This window comes from Triticum dicoccoides, chromosome 6A (assembly GCF_002162155.2).
Source record: "Triticum dicoccoides isolate Atlit2015 ecotype Zavitan chromosome 6A, WEW_v2.0, whole genome shotgun sequence".
In the NCBI taxonomy this organism is placed as follows: domain Eukaryota; kingdom Viridiplantae; phylum Streptophyta; class Magnoliopsida; order Poales; family Poaceae; genus Triticum; species Triticum dicoccoides.
The window spans coordinates 204075340-204090961 of NC_041390.1; the positions used below are offsets into that span (position 1 = coordinate 204075340).

The 15622-nt window shown below is 39.6% G+C and overlaps 2 protein-coding genes and 1 long non-coding RNA gene across 11 annotated transcripts in view; 2 read left to right on the top strand and 1 right to left on the bottom strand.

Moving 5' to 3' along the window:
* The window catches only part of LOC119316597, a 57534-nt gene extending 48854 nt beyond the window's left edge, over positions 1-8680 (top strand). For 2 of the 9 annotated variants that reach the window (XM_037590939.1, XM_037590951.1), the window contains 6 exons: positions 7029-7200; positions 7325-7438; positions 7589-7720; positions 7831-7931; positions 8061-8241; positions 8345-8680. Coding sequence is in view for 2 of the 9 variants with exons in the window: in XM_037590950.1 (XP_037446847.1) it covers positions 4575-4681; positions 4788-4814 (134 nt within the window). In the remaining 7 variants the exon portion in view is untranslated. Of the gene's footprint in view, positions 1-1240; positions 1334-2474; positions 2649-2831; positions 3096-3232; positions 3374-3491; positions 3612-3739; positions 3984-4124; positions 4279-4363; positions 4473-4574; positions 4682-4787; positions 5037-5180; positions 5260-5393; positions 5590-7028; positions 7201-7324; positions 7439-7588; positions 7721-7830; positions 7932-8060; positions 8242-8344 lie in introns of those variants that run through there. The other 7 variants (XR_005153090.1, XR_005153091.1, XR_005153092.1 and 4 more) reach the window with 7 other exon arrangements.
* Positions 8681-9091: 411 nt separating this feature from the next.
* Positions 9092-14297, bottom strand: LOC119316596 (protein FAR1-RELATED SEQUENCE 5-like). The gene is made up of 8 exons (XM_037590938.1): positions 14156-14297; positions 13988-14028; positions 13182-13244; positions 12964-13050; positions 12761-12826; positions 12584-12649; positions 9645-12474; positions 9092-9535 (listed from the first exon to the last, which is right to left on the bottom strand). Exons 1-8 carry the CDS (start codon positions 14223-14225, stop codon positions 9357-9359), a joined length of 3402 nt encoding a protein of 1133 aa, XP_037446835.1. The 5' UTR covers positions 14226-14297; the 3' UTR covers positions 9092-9356.
* LOC119316602 lies at positions 12864-15396 on the top strand. Its single transcript, XR_005153098.1, has 4 exons — positions 12864-13066; positions 13167-13277; positions 13919-14159; positions 14905-15396. It is a non-coding gene; the product is annotated as an uncharacterized LOC119316602 (long non-coding RNA).
* Positions 15397-15622: the final 226 nt, after the last annotated feature.

The window sequence follows — 15622 nt, forward strand, 5'->3', positions numbered from 1 at the left end:
GGACTAGCGTGGTCGGCCGTGAGGTGAAATGGGCGCCGGTGGTGCTGCCCGACGAGAGGGTGTCCGGGGCAGCGTGGTTGTCTTCTCCATCGTTCTCCAGCGGCACCCCGGCCAGCGCCACGCCCGGTCAACAGGATGTGGAACTTAGTAGGACTATGTCTGAATTTTATTATGTGCTCTATGAGAGCGTCAGTCTAATTCTGTTCACTGTCAGAAGGCATTCTGTTTGTTTGTGTTTTTTATGAACTTAGCATGTGGGAGCTGCTCAGATACAACGGCAACTAATCAATTTAGAGAGCGGGAACACGAATCATGGACAGATATGTATGCATGTTTTTGCAGTTTGCTGCTTGTTTTTTAGTTTTGCAATCTTGATATGCGGTGTCAAGTATAGTCCCCTTGCAGAATTTGCCAACTGGAATTTGGAGCGAATGATTCCTGTACTTGAACAATGTTTGTGCACTCTGTTGCCTGAAAATTCAGAGTTTGTGTACTTGAACATGTTTTTATTTGTACTTATGTTTTGAACAAGATATATCTACGATTCACAAGTAAATGATGGCACCAGAACTGCTAGTATATAGCAGAATTTAGCAGTTTTGTCATGCAAACTGGAATATGTTTTTGCGTCTTGTCCCCTGGCTGAATTTGCTAACTGGAATATGTTGTGTCTAGTCCCCTTTTGTCTAGTCATTCAGTGATTTGTGAGCATGGGAGGGATTTTGTATTTTGTTGAGATTGCGTCTTAGGAGAATGTAAGCACCTAAGAACGTTTTACAATTTTAGGTCTGCACAATTTCTTGCAAACATCCGCCCTGAGTTTACAAGCAAAACATTCAGACGGATCAAACCATTTTTTGTGAAAGAAATGCAGCATGCTCTAAGATGGCGGGTGTCTTTTTTGGGTAATTTTTTGTCGCTGTTTCAAACCAAAAAAAGATACTATTTGTGATTCTCTTTCTGCTACTTGCAACTCTTTTTGAGAAATCAAGTATATATTAGGCCATATTCCTCTTTGAGGACAATGCTCGGTTTATTTTCCTATGCGTAAATTCCTCTTAACCAATTCTAAACCATATCCCGGCTCTGTATCTTATTTTGTTAGCTAAGTGGCACAGTAAAGTTTTTGAGAGGGAATCCAGTGATCATGTTTATTTTTATTTTTTGTCTTTTTTGTGTGTAAATCCACTTTTGTGATCTATATTTTTTAAATTAATGTGCCTCTTTTTTTATGGAGCAGTGTCTGATGGATGCCCGCAAGAAGATTGAACACGAGATCGAAAGTAAAGCCAAGGCGTCCTTGAAAGAAGGGTTAGGTCAAGAGCTTAAAACTGTACGCACTCGAAATCTCATCATCTTTTTTTATTTGTTTTGATTTAACCCCTTTTTTTGTACATTTTGTTATGAATCTCATCATCATTTTTTTGGGCATGAAGTTTGTGGAGATGGAGTATATGGTGTGAATATAGATTCTGGGATGGAGTTTGTGGATATGACCATTTTTTTGGGCATGTTTTTGGTTGCTTTAGTCGTACTTGGTTGCCACTGATGTATTTTTTCAATTATTTTTGGCCTGCTTGTACCAAGTATTTTTGCCAATGCCTGTTTGAATTTTTTTTGAGGCATTTGGCATACTGAGATAGTTGATTTTTTGTTTTGAGCCAATGTGTGTGTTCTACACCAAGCTGGGCCAGTGTTGTGTTATACATAGTTCTGTTTCTAGGCAATTCTAGCCATACTCCATTCCCTCACAGAAATCTGAGCTGAGCTAGTACTTGCGACGGAGGGACACGTGGGTGGGCGGCAACAGCCAATGTGGGGTATGCGTGCGTGCGTGCTTCCGCGTGGCGCGACGAGCATTGTGGTTGGGATCGGATGTCCACACCGCGAACGAGGCTGTGACTTTGAGCACCTGCTAGTTGTCCTTCTTTTTCCTCACACACGAAAAAAGAAACCTGCTACTTTTATTAAGTATTTTGTTTTTGCCTAACTGCATCTCACTTAGCAGCAGCTTTCTCAAGCCTGCACTACTAACCAAATCAATCATAATCGCTGTGTTTTTCACTTTCCCTTATCTGAATTTAGACTCCAAGATCATAATCCTTGTCTCTGATGCATAACTTTTTTGAATGATTTTGGTGCAGTATTTTTTTCTTTTAGCTAACTACACAGTAAAGTTTTGAGAGGGAATCAAGTGATCATTTATCTTTCTCTTATTTGTGTTTGTGTTAAATCCACCTTTTCTTTTTAGCTAACTGCCTCTTTTTTGTTAAATGCAATCACCCATTTTTGTATGCTTTTTGCAATGTCTACTGCTTGGTTTTTCGTTAAGCATTAGCAAACAAGGGAAGTTACCCTGCAACATATGTGTGTTGTTTTTGCTATTTATCTTTTTTTGGCCTAGAGTATGTTTGCAAAAGATACATGTTACTATGCAACACTAATGTATAATATGCATTTTTTTGTGAACATAGCCACACCCAGGTACAGATATTGAAGATGAAGAAGGGAACCCTGGTAGTGATAGGAATGAAGAAGGGAGACACCAGTGTGTGGAAGATACTGATTTAGATGAGAGAGTCTATGATGTCAAGATCACTGACACTGAAGCATCAGACGATTTGCTGTATGAAGAAGTTCTGACGGTGGTGTGTAACTCTTTATATACAAATACACACTTTTTCTTTTTCCAAGGTTATTAGTTCATATAGGAAGTTTTTAACTAGGCAACACATGTTGAAAGAGAGGCTATGATTATTTTCTTTTTTTGATGTTTTAAAAAATAGCTAACAAATGATTTGTGTTGCCTCTTTATTTTCTTTGGCTATAAGCTGATGAACGAAGATATGTCTGACGACCAGATCATCCGTTGTTTCCCGGTTGTGGCATTATCAACATTCCTCTGCCCGACATCAAACACTAAACCAAGCACCAAATATATGGGAGCTCTAGTTAATGTGGAGCAACTCAAGCAACTAAATTGGTGCAGGTTTGTTCATGATTGGGAGTTGATGTATATAAAGAAATACCAAAAGGAAAAGCTGAAGTAGAACCGAACAATGATGACTCTAGGAGGATGTATATACCACCTAGCAGTATGTCACTCTTTTTTTTCAAATCCAACGTGTTATTTTTATGTGATTAAGCCATTTTTTGTGTTTGTTTTATCTTTGTTGGTGTAGTCCTATATCATCTAATCTAATGCTTTACCTATTTTTTTGTTTTTTTGCAGGTCCGTTGTCTCGATTTTACTGATTTTGGCTCAATTCAAATCCCATCTTTGATGCCCAGAATATGTGTCTGAAAGGGAGATATGGTCAAGCATTTAAGTGACATGACCATTGGAAGAGATGGAAAGTATGGATGTGTCACAGTAAGTTCCTTTGCCCTCCTTTTCTTTTTGTCATCCAAAAGCATGACATCCTTTGTGCAACATTTTCTAATTTTTAAATTTCTTACATTTCTTTTTATTTCTATATGCATTTTTGTAGATAAAAGAAGTATCAGAAACCTGCTACAAGGATGGAACATACGAGTGGGCAAGTACGATTAAGAATTCAAATTTCAGGAAAGCGATAAACAATGTTGCAGGGAATTCTTTGTCTGACAAGGTTTGTGACCCCGTGCTTTTTTTCATTGAAGCAAACCCTTCTTTTTTATGCGGTTTCTATATGTACAGCCTATGCCTTTTTTACAAGTTTTCACTTTTTGTGATGCATCATGTATTTTTTTGGACTAGGTCAAAGAGGATATCTTCCTCGCTTACGAAAACCATATGAAGAATGAAGACATAAATACTTGCATCAAAGCTAAAGGGCTTCTGCTAGACACGATCCGCATCATAACCAATGCCTCTGGTGAATCAGGTGATACAGTTAAAGTGGGCTCAACAGGGACTGAATTGAATGCAAGCCAACAGTCCAACAACTCAGGAGACACTGTCAAACTACAATCGACTGAACTTCAAGAGGAAAATGACGGAGGTGTGTCACCATTTTTTGCTATAATCCTTCAGTAGTAGTTCCTTTTCTAACATGTGCCTACAAGTCAGTCTATAAGTCAACATTTTTACAAATGTGTCACACCTCCCGTCTGGTGCCCCCTTTTTTCTCCTCCCCATGCAGGGCATCTGCTGCAAAGGAAAACAGATGTTCTATCAACTAGCCAACAGTCTGCTGGTTCTTCTGCATCAAAACAAATGCTGGAAAAGGGAGCATAAATGAAGCTAATGGGTTTTGTAGCAGCCCTCCTAAAGTCCATGAAATAGGCAAGTTGAAGGTGCGCACTGCAAACACATAGCTTTTCTGATCTCACACCATTTTTTTCTTTTTATTTTTGCGTCTAACCATGTCCCCTTAAACAGTCTGACTCCGGAGCACAATGTCAAAGAGAGCATTCCTGAAAGGACCCCATGCCAGAAATGTGTGTTCCAGCCGCATCAACTTTCGCTCGAGGAAACCATGTAGATGGAGGTACAACTTTTTGGTTTTTTGTAACTTTTTAATGTTCTTTTCTTTTTCTCGTTCTCTTGAACTTACATTCCTAACTCCATTTTTTTCATTTTTGAACCACAGCAATTTTGATGCAATACAAAAGGAGGAGGATAGATGCCCAATCAAGCAGCGAACCACATGATCCCTGTTCAATCAAGCACAAGAAGCCTTTGGAATCTCTTTTGAAGGTACAGAATGTGCTTTTTTTCTTTTTCGTAATGCAAGTTGATTTTCAAAAAGATTCGTCTAACATAGTTTTTTGCTTTTTGTGTTTGCATTCTTTTCCTGCAACAGGCTGACAAAAAAATCCCCTCAAAATAGGGTGAAGAAAAGGATGAAGTCCACACTCTAGATAATCAACAAGAGAAAAGCAGCAGCCTCAACTACATGCTTATCGGAGAAGCAAAAGAGAACCACGTTCAAAATGTAGCAGAGAGTGCCAAGGAAGACATCCCAACAGAGCTCATTCAGTCCAAAATAATTTTCATGGAATCAAAGCAAACAACATTTTCTGGTTTTCAAAACACATCAATTCAGGAATTGGTACACAAATTTTATTTTTCTTCATGTCAGCAGTGGCATTCATAGACATGCTTACACTCTCTAGTTGTCAATTTTTTTTGCCTTCTTCTATGTGTTTTAACTGTGTCTTTTTTCTTTGTTTTTTGTTCATTTACTTGAAAACAGGACCTGCAGAGGAAAAAATTTAGGGGGCGCCCGGATAACCTGAGCATAGACATTAATGTAAAAGCGCAACCAGAGAGTGGTACGCATGTCTTCTATTTTTTTATGCTCTCTATTTTATAAGAACTGAAGCATAGACATTAATGTACCAGCACAATCAGAGGTCTCATTTTCTTGTGTGTGTGTGTGTTACCGAAATGCTTTATTTGTTTTCAGGGACACATACAGATGGGGTTTTTGCAAGAGGATATAAAATCATTAGCGACTTTCTAGACAAGGCAAGAGAAAAATATTTCTTCGCTGATGATAGCACCCCCTCATTCAGGATCTCTGAAGATGTGGATGAATGTGGAAATATAATCGAAGAACATGAATTGTGGAGGCCTGTATGGATGAAGGATGAGTGTTACAAAAAAAGATAGAGGCTAGTTTTTCAATATCTTTTTTTCATCCACAAGTGGTTTCTCCTGTCAACATAAATGCCATATTTTCAATGCACATAACATTTTTTCTTTTTCTCATAAACAGGCAACGAAGTTGAAGATCGCCAGAAACTTCAAGGAAGTACAGCCAGAAGAAGTTGACATTTGTGTGCAAGGGAATACAAACTTGAAGGTATTCTCCCCCCCCCATCTGTTCAAATTTTTCCTATAAACCCAGGCTATTTTTTTTACTTTTTTGTTCTCTCTCTGTGTTTTTGTTACTTGGTTTTTGAGACATGCAACACAGAAACAGGGAAGCAGTAGTTCAAACTACGAGCTAAGCATTCAGTGCGCCCATAGGGAAGTACAAAGAAGTTTGATGTGTGAGACGCCACAACCCCCAAAACCAGTTGAGGAGATTGTTGATTTGGTCAGTTTCGCAAAAAACTTTATTGTCTTGTAGTAGTTTATCACAAATAGGCTTTTTTCTCCAAGCATTTCCAGGGTTGACTTTTTCCTTCCTTTCTTCTTTTTTATTCACCCTATGTGGCACAAACAACACCTGAAGTTCAAATGTCAACTGGGTGGAATCACATGCAAACTTGCTACTCACCATGCAAAAATAATAACGAGTACACATCCGAGACTCCCCCACTCAAAATGAAGAAGGTAGTCCTGAAATAGCAGATTTCTTATCAAATATAAGCATGTATTCTTTTTTCGTACTAAAACAATCCTTTTCATATGCACTTTTTTGTGTGTTTGGTTCTATTTTTATGTTTCCCCCAGGACTACTCCATGGTTCCAATAATAGGAAAAAGGTTATTTGCAGAGGAGGAAAGCTGTCAACAAGAATCCAGTGGCAGCAAAAGGAATCCAGTACAACTAATGGAAGAAAAAACTGTAAGAAGCCGTTTTTTATTTTTTAAGTGCTCTCTGTTTGTTAATCGTTCTTTTCTTTTTCTGAAATTCTTTTTAATTATGCATCTAACATTTTTATTTTTTCTTGCCCTTTTTGTGTCATATGTATAGTCAGGACAACTCAAAATTCATGGAGAAAACATGTTTAGGCAAGAGCGCAGCACATTGGTCAACATAACTGATGATTTTTACAACACAAATCTCTCGTTAGGAAGGCCAAGCAGTTTCCGTGGAAAAGAAAATGCACCACCAAAGAGGATTGTCCAACCAAGCAGGTACCGTAGCTCACCGTACAACTGCAGCGAAAGGGGCCCAATAATGCCACACGAGAGAAAGATGTATGAGAACATAATATCCCTGGCCAATGTTGAAGGATCGTGAGTTTTTTCTCAGATGCACTATTTCTTTTTTGCAAAATGTTTTTCTTGCCTTATACTCACTATAAAGACTTTTTGTGTGTAAGCTAACCTGCAAGCTGACATGTTTTCCTTTTGTTCTATATGTACAGCAAACCTGCAGTTTTGATTGACAAAACCATTGCCACATTTGGACAGTTGGGTAACTCGATGAAAATAGGTGGCCGGGTCCAGGACTATGTCATAAATGTGTACTGTAGGCACCTATTTAATGAAAATCATCCTAGGAACTCACTCAAGCACTATTTCTTCCACACTGCATCTGTAAGAAAATGAAACCCAACCTTTTTTCTCTCTGTTTGTTTTTTATGATTTCCCTTGTTTTTATTTTTTTCTGTCATCGTACTTACCTACCTTTCAAAATTTTCATCATTCAACAACTTAAAAGGAATATTTCCTGGGCAAATGGAAAAATGATGAGGCAAGAATTTGGTGGAGGAAGAAACTGATTACGAGTTTCATTGGAGCTGGAAAAGCACATAATCTTTTGATGTCAGACAAGGTTTTTTTGTCAAACTTCATCTTTTCATTTTTCCACAACACAAGTTCAGCTATGATTTAGTTTAGTGTTTTTTCCTTATTTCAGTATACACTAACTTCTTATCTATATTTTCCCTCTTTCTGCATCAACTCCAAAATGGATGTACACAAGTTGTACTTTCCAACACTACACGAGGAACATTACTTTCTGTTCGTCGTCGACATCAAGGGTCGCACGTTTTATTTTCTAGATTATTTCTATGATGAGAAGAGCTCATATCATATGAACATAAAAAAGAAGATTGTATGTACAAGGGTTTTAAATACTGTTTTTTGTTTTTGTGATAATTATATTTTGTCTGCAAGTTTTTCCTGCAAACATCAATAAATGTTTATTTTTTATATTTGAGGCAGATCTCAAGCTTTATATGCACTTGGTACGAAGCTCGGCTCCAGCCAATGGATTTCAATGCATTCCCTGCTGTTTACCCTAAAGTCCCTCAACAAGATAACGAGTACGAAACCAAACGTCTATGCTTTTATTTTTCCTGACTTCCTTTTGCTTTGTTGTAACTTTTTAATACATTTTTTGTGATTTTTGTTCACAAACACCTGTAACTTTTTATGTGTATGTCTTTTTTCAGTATTGATTGTGGCATTTTCACTATGAAACTAATGGGATGGTGCCCAAGGAATCCAACCCCTATAGTTTTTTCACCAAAAGATGCCCCAGATGCAAGGATCCGATATGCTGTTGATCTCATGTTCAGCCACTACAACACTTTGGATGACGAGAAGAAGCGTGTGAAGGAGTTCCGCCTATAGGTTAACCCCATATGCATTTTTCTGGTTTTTTCAGATTCCTTTGCTTTATGTTTGTGACAGGATTTTATAAGTTTCCCCTTTGTGTTCTTATCCTTCCGTGCAGACATGAAAAAGTGCTGACAGCTACTAAAAGACACCACTCATAGATGATAAGAGGAGCTGTATCAAGAGTCATATCAGCAAAATCAAAGGAAAGAGGAGCTACATCAAACACATAGTTAGCAATTGTTAAACATTTTCGAGATGTTTTTCTATTTTTTGTATGAACAGAGAATGTAGACCCTTCTTGTTGCTGTAGACATATATATGCCCCCTCTATTTTTTTTGTTTGGTTGGGAAACATGTGCTCCCGAAGGTACTTCTCCCCTAGTTTGTTCTTTCTCACTCGGTAATTTGGTGAAACACAGGAACTATAACAGTGTTTTTCCTCATGTGTTTATGTCTGCACCTTTTTTCCAAAATTTTGCTTAAATGAATTTTCATGTTTCCCGTGTGGCATCAATACTTTTTCTGGTGTTTTCCATCTGATGGAGAGGGCCAAGGAGATGACGACACAAAGGTCACCCTCTCTTTTTATATCTTTTTTGTACTAATTTTAATGCACATCAGTCATATTTAAGTTTCTAGATCTCTATATTTTTAGGTTGAGATCCACCTAAAATCTTTGCTCATGTTTGAGTTTTTCCTGTATCATTTTACTCCTGCACTCATTTTTTGCTTACAAACATATTGAAGTATGAAGTCATCTTTCAGAATCCCAGCTAGGGTAGCAAGTTTTGTTCATACAATTTTCAGTTTTACTGCATTTTGTCATTTTACTAATAAAGATCATACAGCAGGCACCAAAAACTTATGAACTTAAGGAGGAGAAACAATGCCCATTTGGATTTTTCTCATAATGCAAGGAAACACTCATAAAGATCAAGACCAATAGAAACAAGGTAATTTATCCACATTGTTTCCCATCATTTGCGCAGCAACAGAGTTTTCAGTTCATAAGCAAAAAAAAGAGGAAGAGAAACATGCAACAATTTTTATCTTCTCTCCTTATAATGTACTTATTGTTAAAGAACTTTCAACTCTTTTTTTCTTCAAGATGCACCAGTAGTATCTTTTCATGCGCTCCGCTTCTCGCCTGTTTTTTGCTTCCCTCCTGTTTGTTTTTTGCTAGACATCCCCTTTGAGGCACTAGGCGCACTAGTAGTATCCTTCTGTGCACTCCGTTTGTCACCTGCTTTTGTCCCCCCTCCTGTTTGATTCTTCCTACTACTATCCTTTGAAGCACCAGGGACTCCTGTGACAACAATATTTTTTCTTAGTTTTTTAGGTACAAACAAATGACAGCAGCAGAGTGATGAGATTTTAAGCAGTAGTCCTTTTAAAGTGCGAGGATTGAGGCAAACCTGTTGGTTGCTCGCCGACTGTAGTCTTCTTGTGAAATTGGGACCTGGGGATGTGTTTGTTTGTGCACGGAGCAAAAACATGGTCATGCTGACCACAATGGCTGCAACCAATTTGTTGTTTTGCTTGTAGTTTCTCCAAAAATGTCTTGTAACGCTCTTGTGGACGCCCCTTCGGAACAATAACATCAGGATCCTTTAGACTTTCCCCGTACCCATCAGGGTGCGGTGTGACCATAGTAGGGGCTAGAGCTCTATCAACATGCTTATCTTGCATTTTTTGCTGCTCCTCTGCCAAACTCATCTCATCTAGCTTTGCCTCAATCCTCACACTTTCACCAACCACATACATATATTTTTCATTGGATGACGCAGCATCCGAAGCCATTTCATTCAGTCTGCTAGACAGCAACATGTATCTAAGGTGATGGTCCCCTGCTGTTAGCTCCTCAGGGACGCCGTACCTGAGTTTTCTAATGTCTTTTCTTTGCTTGGGTCTCCATCTGTCAATGTAGTACTTCTCAGGTAGCACTGGCAAGTTGAGGTGTGTTAATACCCTAAGTATATGGCTGCACACAACGCCATCTTTTTCAAACTTTCCACAAATGCAAGCAAAATCCTCTCTGTGCATATCAACAATGACAACATATCTCCGGATTCTAAAATCTTTCTCAGCGAGCATCCTTGTCTTGTACACCTCGTACCTTGTATTTTTCTCAACCTCCTCCACATGCAACTGGCTTGCAAACTTTATAACTTTCTGAAATTTGTAGAATATCGCTCTGTTGTACTTCTCTGCAGCCTGCAATTCCAGTTCAGTGCCCAGCCAGTAGGTTGGCTTTGTTGTTCTGGTAATAGAGTCTTGTTCCTTCTCATTCTCCTGCATCGCTTTCAATATCCGCTCATACTCACGCAAAAAGGTAATCACACTGAATGTTGAGCCTACGTTGTCCTTGAATATGGCATTTGTCCCTTCAGTCCGGGCAGTCGAGTGGATGAAAGGGAAGAAGCTTTTCTTGAAATAGACTGGGACAAACAACTTCCTGTACTTCCACATGTACCTGAAGTACTTGACATTCTCTACTCCATACTTCTGCGTCATTGGTGGCCACAACGTCTCAAACTCTACCTCTTTCAAGCAGTTATGCATGATGTCGCTGAAGTCAGCATACAAGTCTGGTTGTGTTGAAAAGGTTCTCACACATCTTTCCCGAACCTTTTTCATTATGTGGAACAGACAACACCTGTGAACAACACCCTTGAAAACAGCAGGAACCGCGGTCTTCAGCGCCACATCTTGGTCAGTAATGACCGTGAGAGGAGCTTTTCGACGCATGCAGTCCAGAAATGTGTCGAAAAGCCATTCAAATGTGTCCACCGTCTCATTGTGCACTATAGCACAAGCAAACAAGGAGTTGAGCCCGTGTCCAGTGATGCCAACAAACGGTGCAAACAACATATTGTATCGGTTTGTCTTGTATGTCATGTCGAAACTCAAACAATCACCATACAGCTCATACATTTTTCTCGAGTAGCCATCCGCCCAGAATATGCACAACACCTTGTTGATGTCCTTGTCAGCAACTTTGAATGCATAGTAGAAATTTGGATCTTCCTTTTGTTTGTTCCTAAAGTACTCAAGGACCTGCAGCATATCTCCCTTGCCATTCTCTTTGTTTATTGCCGTCCTCACATTGCTAACATATTTCTTAGTGTATGGTGCATCACCCCCTCGCAGGTAAGAAAGAATGGCCATAATCTTCCTAGTGGGCATTTGTACAGAGTTAAATGTCCCGATAAACAACTTCTCTTCCTCTGTCATCTTCTTGTGCGATCTAAGATACTTGCTCTCGTTTGGAGGGCTAAGGGTGTGGTTGTGCTCCAGGTCAACAACCGTGACAACCCATTTGTCTCCTTTTAGTGTTGCAATTATTTTAGCCTGGCACCCGGTTATTTGTATGAAGTTTTTCCTCTTCCTTTTTGCCTTCTCGGGCGGGAGAATCCCTGTTTTTTCTTGCTTCTTGAGCTGCCTCTGTTTTTTCTTTTCTTCAAGCACATCCTCGCCAACAACTTTACCCGAGCGGTTACACCTGTAAGTGTAACGGGACACTGTCTTGCCACCAGGTTTAGTTGCATGGTAGTTGCCTGCTTTCTTGATTGCAAAACCACAAATGGCTGCATACTCATTGTAGAATGCATGGGCAGCATCACAAGAATCAAAGACCATGCCCATATATGGCACATGGTGGCTCCGTACTTCTTGGCTGCAAGTCTGAGCCTGAGCCGCACAAACACTGTCACTTTCTATGAACATGAGTATGTCCTCCTGTGATAGGTGTTCAACATTTTCTTGTTGCACTGGCTCGCCTTCCTGTTGATCATCACAATCACAGACATTCTTGTTTTTTCCATGTGCGTCTGTTTGTTTACCATTGTCTGAAACATCATCGAAGCTCATGCCATCCGTGAAACTAGGACCATGGCTGGAGCCAGCAGCTTCTGAATCATCCCCCAAACCACCATCAAGACTCATGTCCTCAGGGAAACTAGGTCCATGGCTTGAACCAGCAGCAACTTCATCATCCAAGTCATCATCCAAGTCATCCTCACCTTCATCAAAGTCAAAATCACCATCATCGCTGTCTTGTTCTCTGTATCTAGGTTGGTAGCTGCAACCTTGGTGCCCTTCAGCTGTGTTGCCATCCCAGCTCCAGCTAGGGAAACCTTCTGCCCCCACATCTACATTTCCCGCTTGCTGCCTCCCTGTTGGCTGGCCCCCCTCATCTTGTCCTTGCAAACGCCCATACCACTCAGTTATCATGTATGTGTCATTCTGTATCAGCAACAACAAGAATAAGAGAGTAAGCATTTTTTTGTTATTTTTTCTGTCACACATGGGGGAAAGGGCAGTCGGATATGTACATATGTAAATGAAATCATACCTCACAAAACCCCCTGCCACCAGAATCTTGTTGTTGACCAGAATGTTGAGATCCACCAATACCAGCCTGTGAGCACAAACGTGTTATGTAGTTTATATTTTACTTGTTGACATTTTCAACATTTTTTTGTTTCCACTATACATGTCAAAGTCAACAATATAAAGGCACTTATAGTACCTCTTGATTAGCAGCCATCAACAATTGTGTGTAGCTCATGTAACCACTTCCAAGGAAATTCATTTCCTGCATTTATTTTCACCTTTTTGCATGTTAGAATTTGGTAATAGTATAAGTTACTTTCTTTTCTCTTTTTATATTCTTCCGAGTTATAAGTATCTGCAACATAGCAGAAGAACAAGTTTTTTCATGAAAGCACGTACATGCGTTGCAAAAGGACTTGAAGATGTTTGAAATGCCAGTCGCGTCCCAGCTTGTTGCTGTTGCACATATTGGGCACCAACGTATGGCTGCTGCACATAGAGAGTAATGTTCTAAGTTCTTTTTTTACGCCACCCAAAAAATGATGTATTTTTTCTTTCACAATCTAATGGTTTTGTTCTTTTAAAAAAACATCGATCCTTAGATGAACCGATGTTACTGGATCAACTGGGACTGGTCCATGACTGATTGGAGTTCCTTGTGCCATAGTTTCACCCGGCACCTACAAAATGAAGAGAGAATCATTAATTGTGAGGTATACATTTTCTATCTTCTGTAGTTAGCAAACAAGATGTTACATATACTGCACATTTCCATCTTTCTATATAGATCCAGAGGGGGCAGGGGCATGTATGCTTTTATATGCTTCTTCTTATACAACCCGCTGTAGCAGATCTTGAAAAAAAGTTCAGTTTTCACTGTATTTGTACTGGGGTAATCATGGGACACTACTTGTTCAGGGGAGGGGCATCTATAAGAATTTGCTGAATTTTTACAACTAGGTAATTCTATTTTTTTGCCCTGAAACATGAAAATCAAAACAGCTCATATACATGTTTCTGTAGGGAGCTGTACAGCATCAATTCCCATGACATATGTTTTTTTGTCTCATGCAAAGAACCATGTTCATTAGTTTATCATATTCAAAAAGTGTCAACAACAATAGCAAATTTTCAACTTCTCTATCCAAAACAAGCATACAACCTTTTCTCTGTCCACAAACTTCTCTATCCTGAACTGTATGTGTGTTGGACATACACAAAAATAGCAGCATGGAAATTATTATCCTTTATGTCATCAAACCACTGAATACCCATGCTTCTAAAATACTACACGCATCTAATATACTACATGCTTCTAATATACTACAATTTTCTTCTTCATTTTTTTCTTCAGAGAAACTTTGAACAACATGTGAGACAAACATGGACTTTTCCTCCCATGAAGTTATCTCAGAGACAAAACCTGCGTGCCCATCAGGAATTTTCCATACTGCTCCAAGATTGCTGCAGAAAAACAAAGGGAGAAGAAAAAATCAGAAGGTTTTCAGATCCAAAAAGAAGAAAGGGAACAAGATCAGGAAAATTGAAAAAGAAAGGAGTTGCAGATGGATCCATGGACGCACAAACTCACCCTGGTGAGTTTGTTTCCCTTTGTCCCTGTTCTTATCTTCATCATCTGCTTCTTTCATGTCCAAGAACATCCGCCACCTACACTAGGGTTGGGTAGGGGAGGTAGGGACGGGGAGGAAGGAGGGGAAAGGTGGGAGGGGTGAGGACTGGCGTGTTCTCTCAGGGTGGGAGGGTGGGGGTTCAGGGTTTTGATAGAGGAGCAAAATTTTTCCCATCTTTTAGCTATACATGGGCTTTATGGGTTTGTTTTTGGTGCGTCCAGGGATGGGGACACAGGTACAACAAGCCTGACAAACAGCAAAAACCCAGCAGAAAGCCCATACAACAGTAGCAGCTTGTTGGTCCAGCCTCAATGCGACAAACAAAGTGAGAAGCCCAGCCCAAAGTAACAAACAAACAAACAGGAGGAAAACGAAATAAGCCTAGGTGCTAAGCCGTTTCAACCCAGCAGAAACAGAGCTACTTAACAGGCCTAATCTGCATGCGATGACGTCAGCCGACTGAGACCTAGACACTCCCTTAGAGAAAACATATGCATACATTTGCATCAAACAATTGTGCAGAAAGTGGACATCTTAAGTTCTGGCAATCCGCTTGATGCCATCTCACTTGGTAAATATGTAAATTTGGTTTAGTGTTCTCTGATGCTATGTCACACCAACTACGTATGGACTACAACTCGATGGTTAAGAATTTTTAAATTAAATCACTCCTTGTTATTATTAATACTTATTTCATTTGCATTTATAGGATGTATACACCAAACCTTTTTGAGGCTCCTTAATATCTATCCATGAATTGAGAAGCAAAGGATAAATGTTGGAAATAAAAACGGCGCAGCAAGGCGCGCGTATGCTTCTAGTCATATCTAATCTGCTAAGCTAATCTTGGAGATCTTGGGGCTTTGGGTTCCTCTGGCTCCAATCAAAAATGAAGATCTCCCTCGGGCGGTCGCCCATTTATTGGTTCCTTGGTCGGTTGCCTTGGCCATCTCTGTCTTGGTCTCCTTCTTTGTATCCACTTCGGAGTCCTTGTAGCCTTGAAGCCTCTCATGTAAATAAACCATTGGTGACATGTTTACGAAGTCAGTGCTTTAGGTTTGGGCCCCCTTTTGTCATCCTTTCTTGGGCTTCGAAGTCCCAAACAGGGTACATGTTGTGTAGTGAAGTGGGGAGGTCCACTTCCCCTCGACATATACAAACTTGTATTAGCGCATCATAACTACAATCAAGTTTTTAAATAGCGGTAGCGTCATCCATCCATTATTAGTCTCCGGAGGGGAGTGGGGGGGGGGCTAGGAAATAGCGCATTTTTTATGATTTGGGTATTGGTTTCAAACCACAATATTGTACGTAATTTGCAATATCGCCTACTATATAAGTTCTTATGGAAGTGCATCTAGTCCCTCGGTGGTTTTGGTAATTCATCACAACATATACATCATTGAACTAAAGCCTACTCAAAGAAT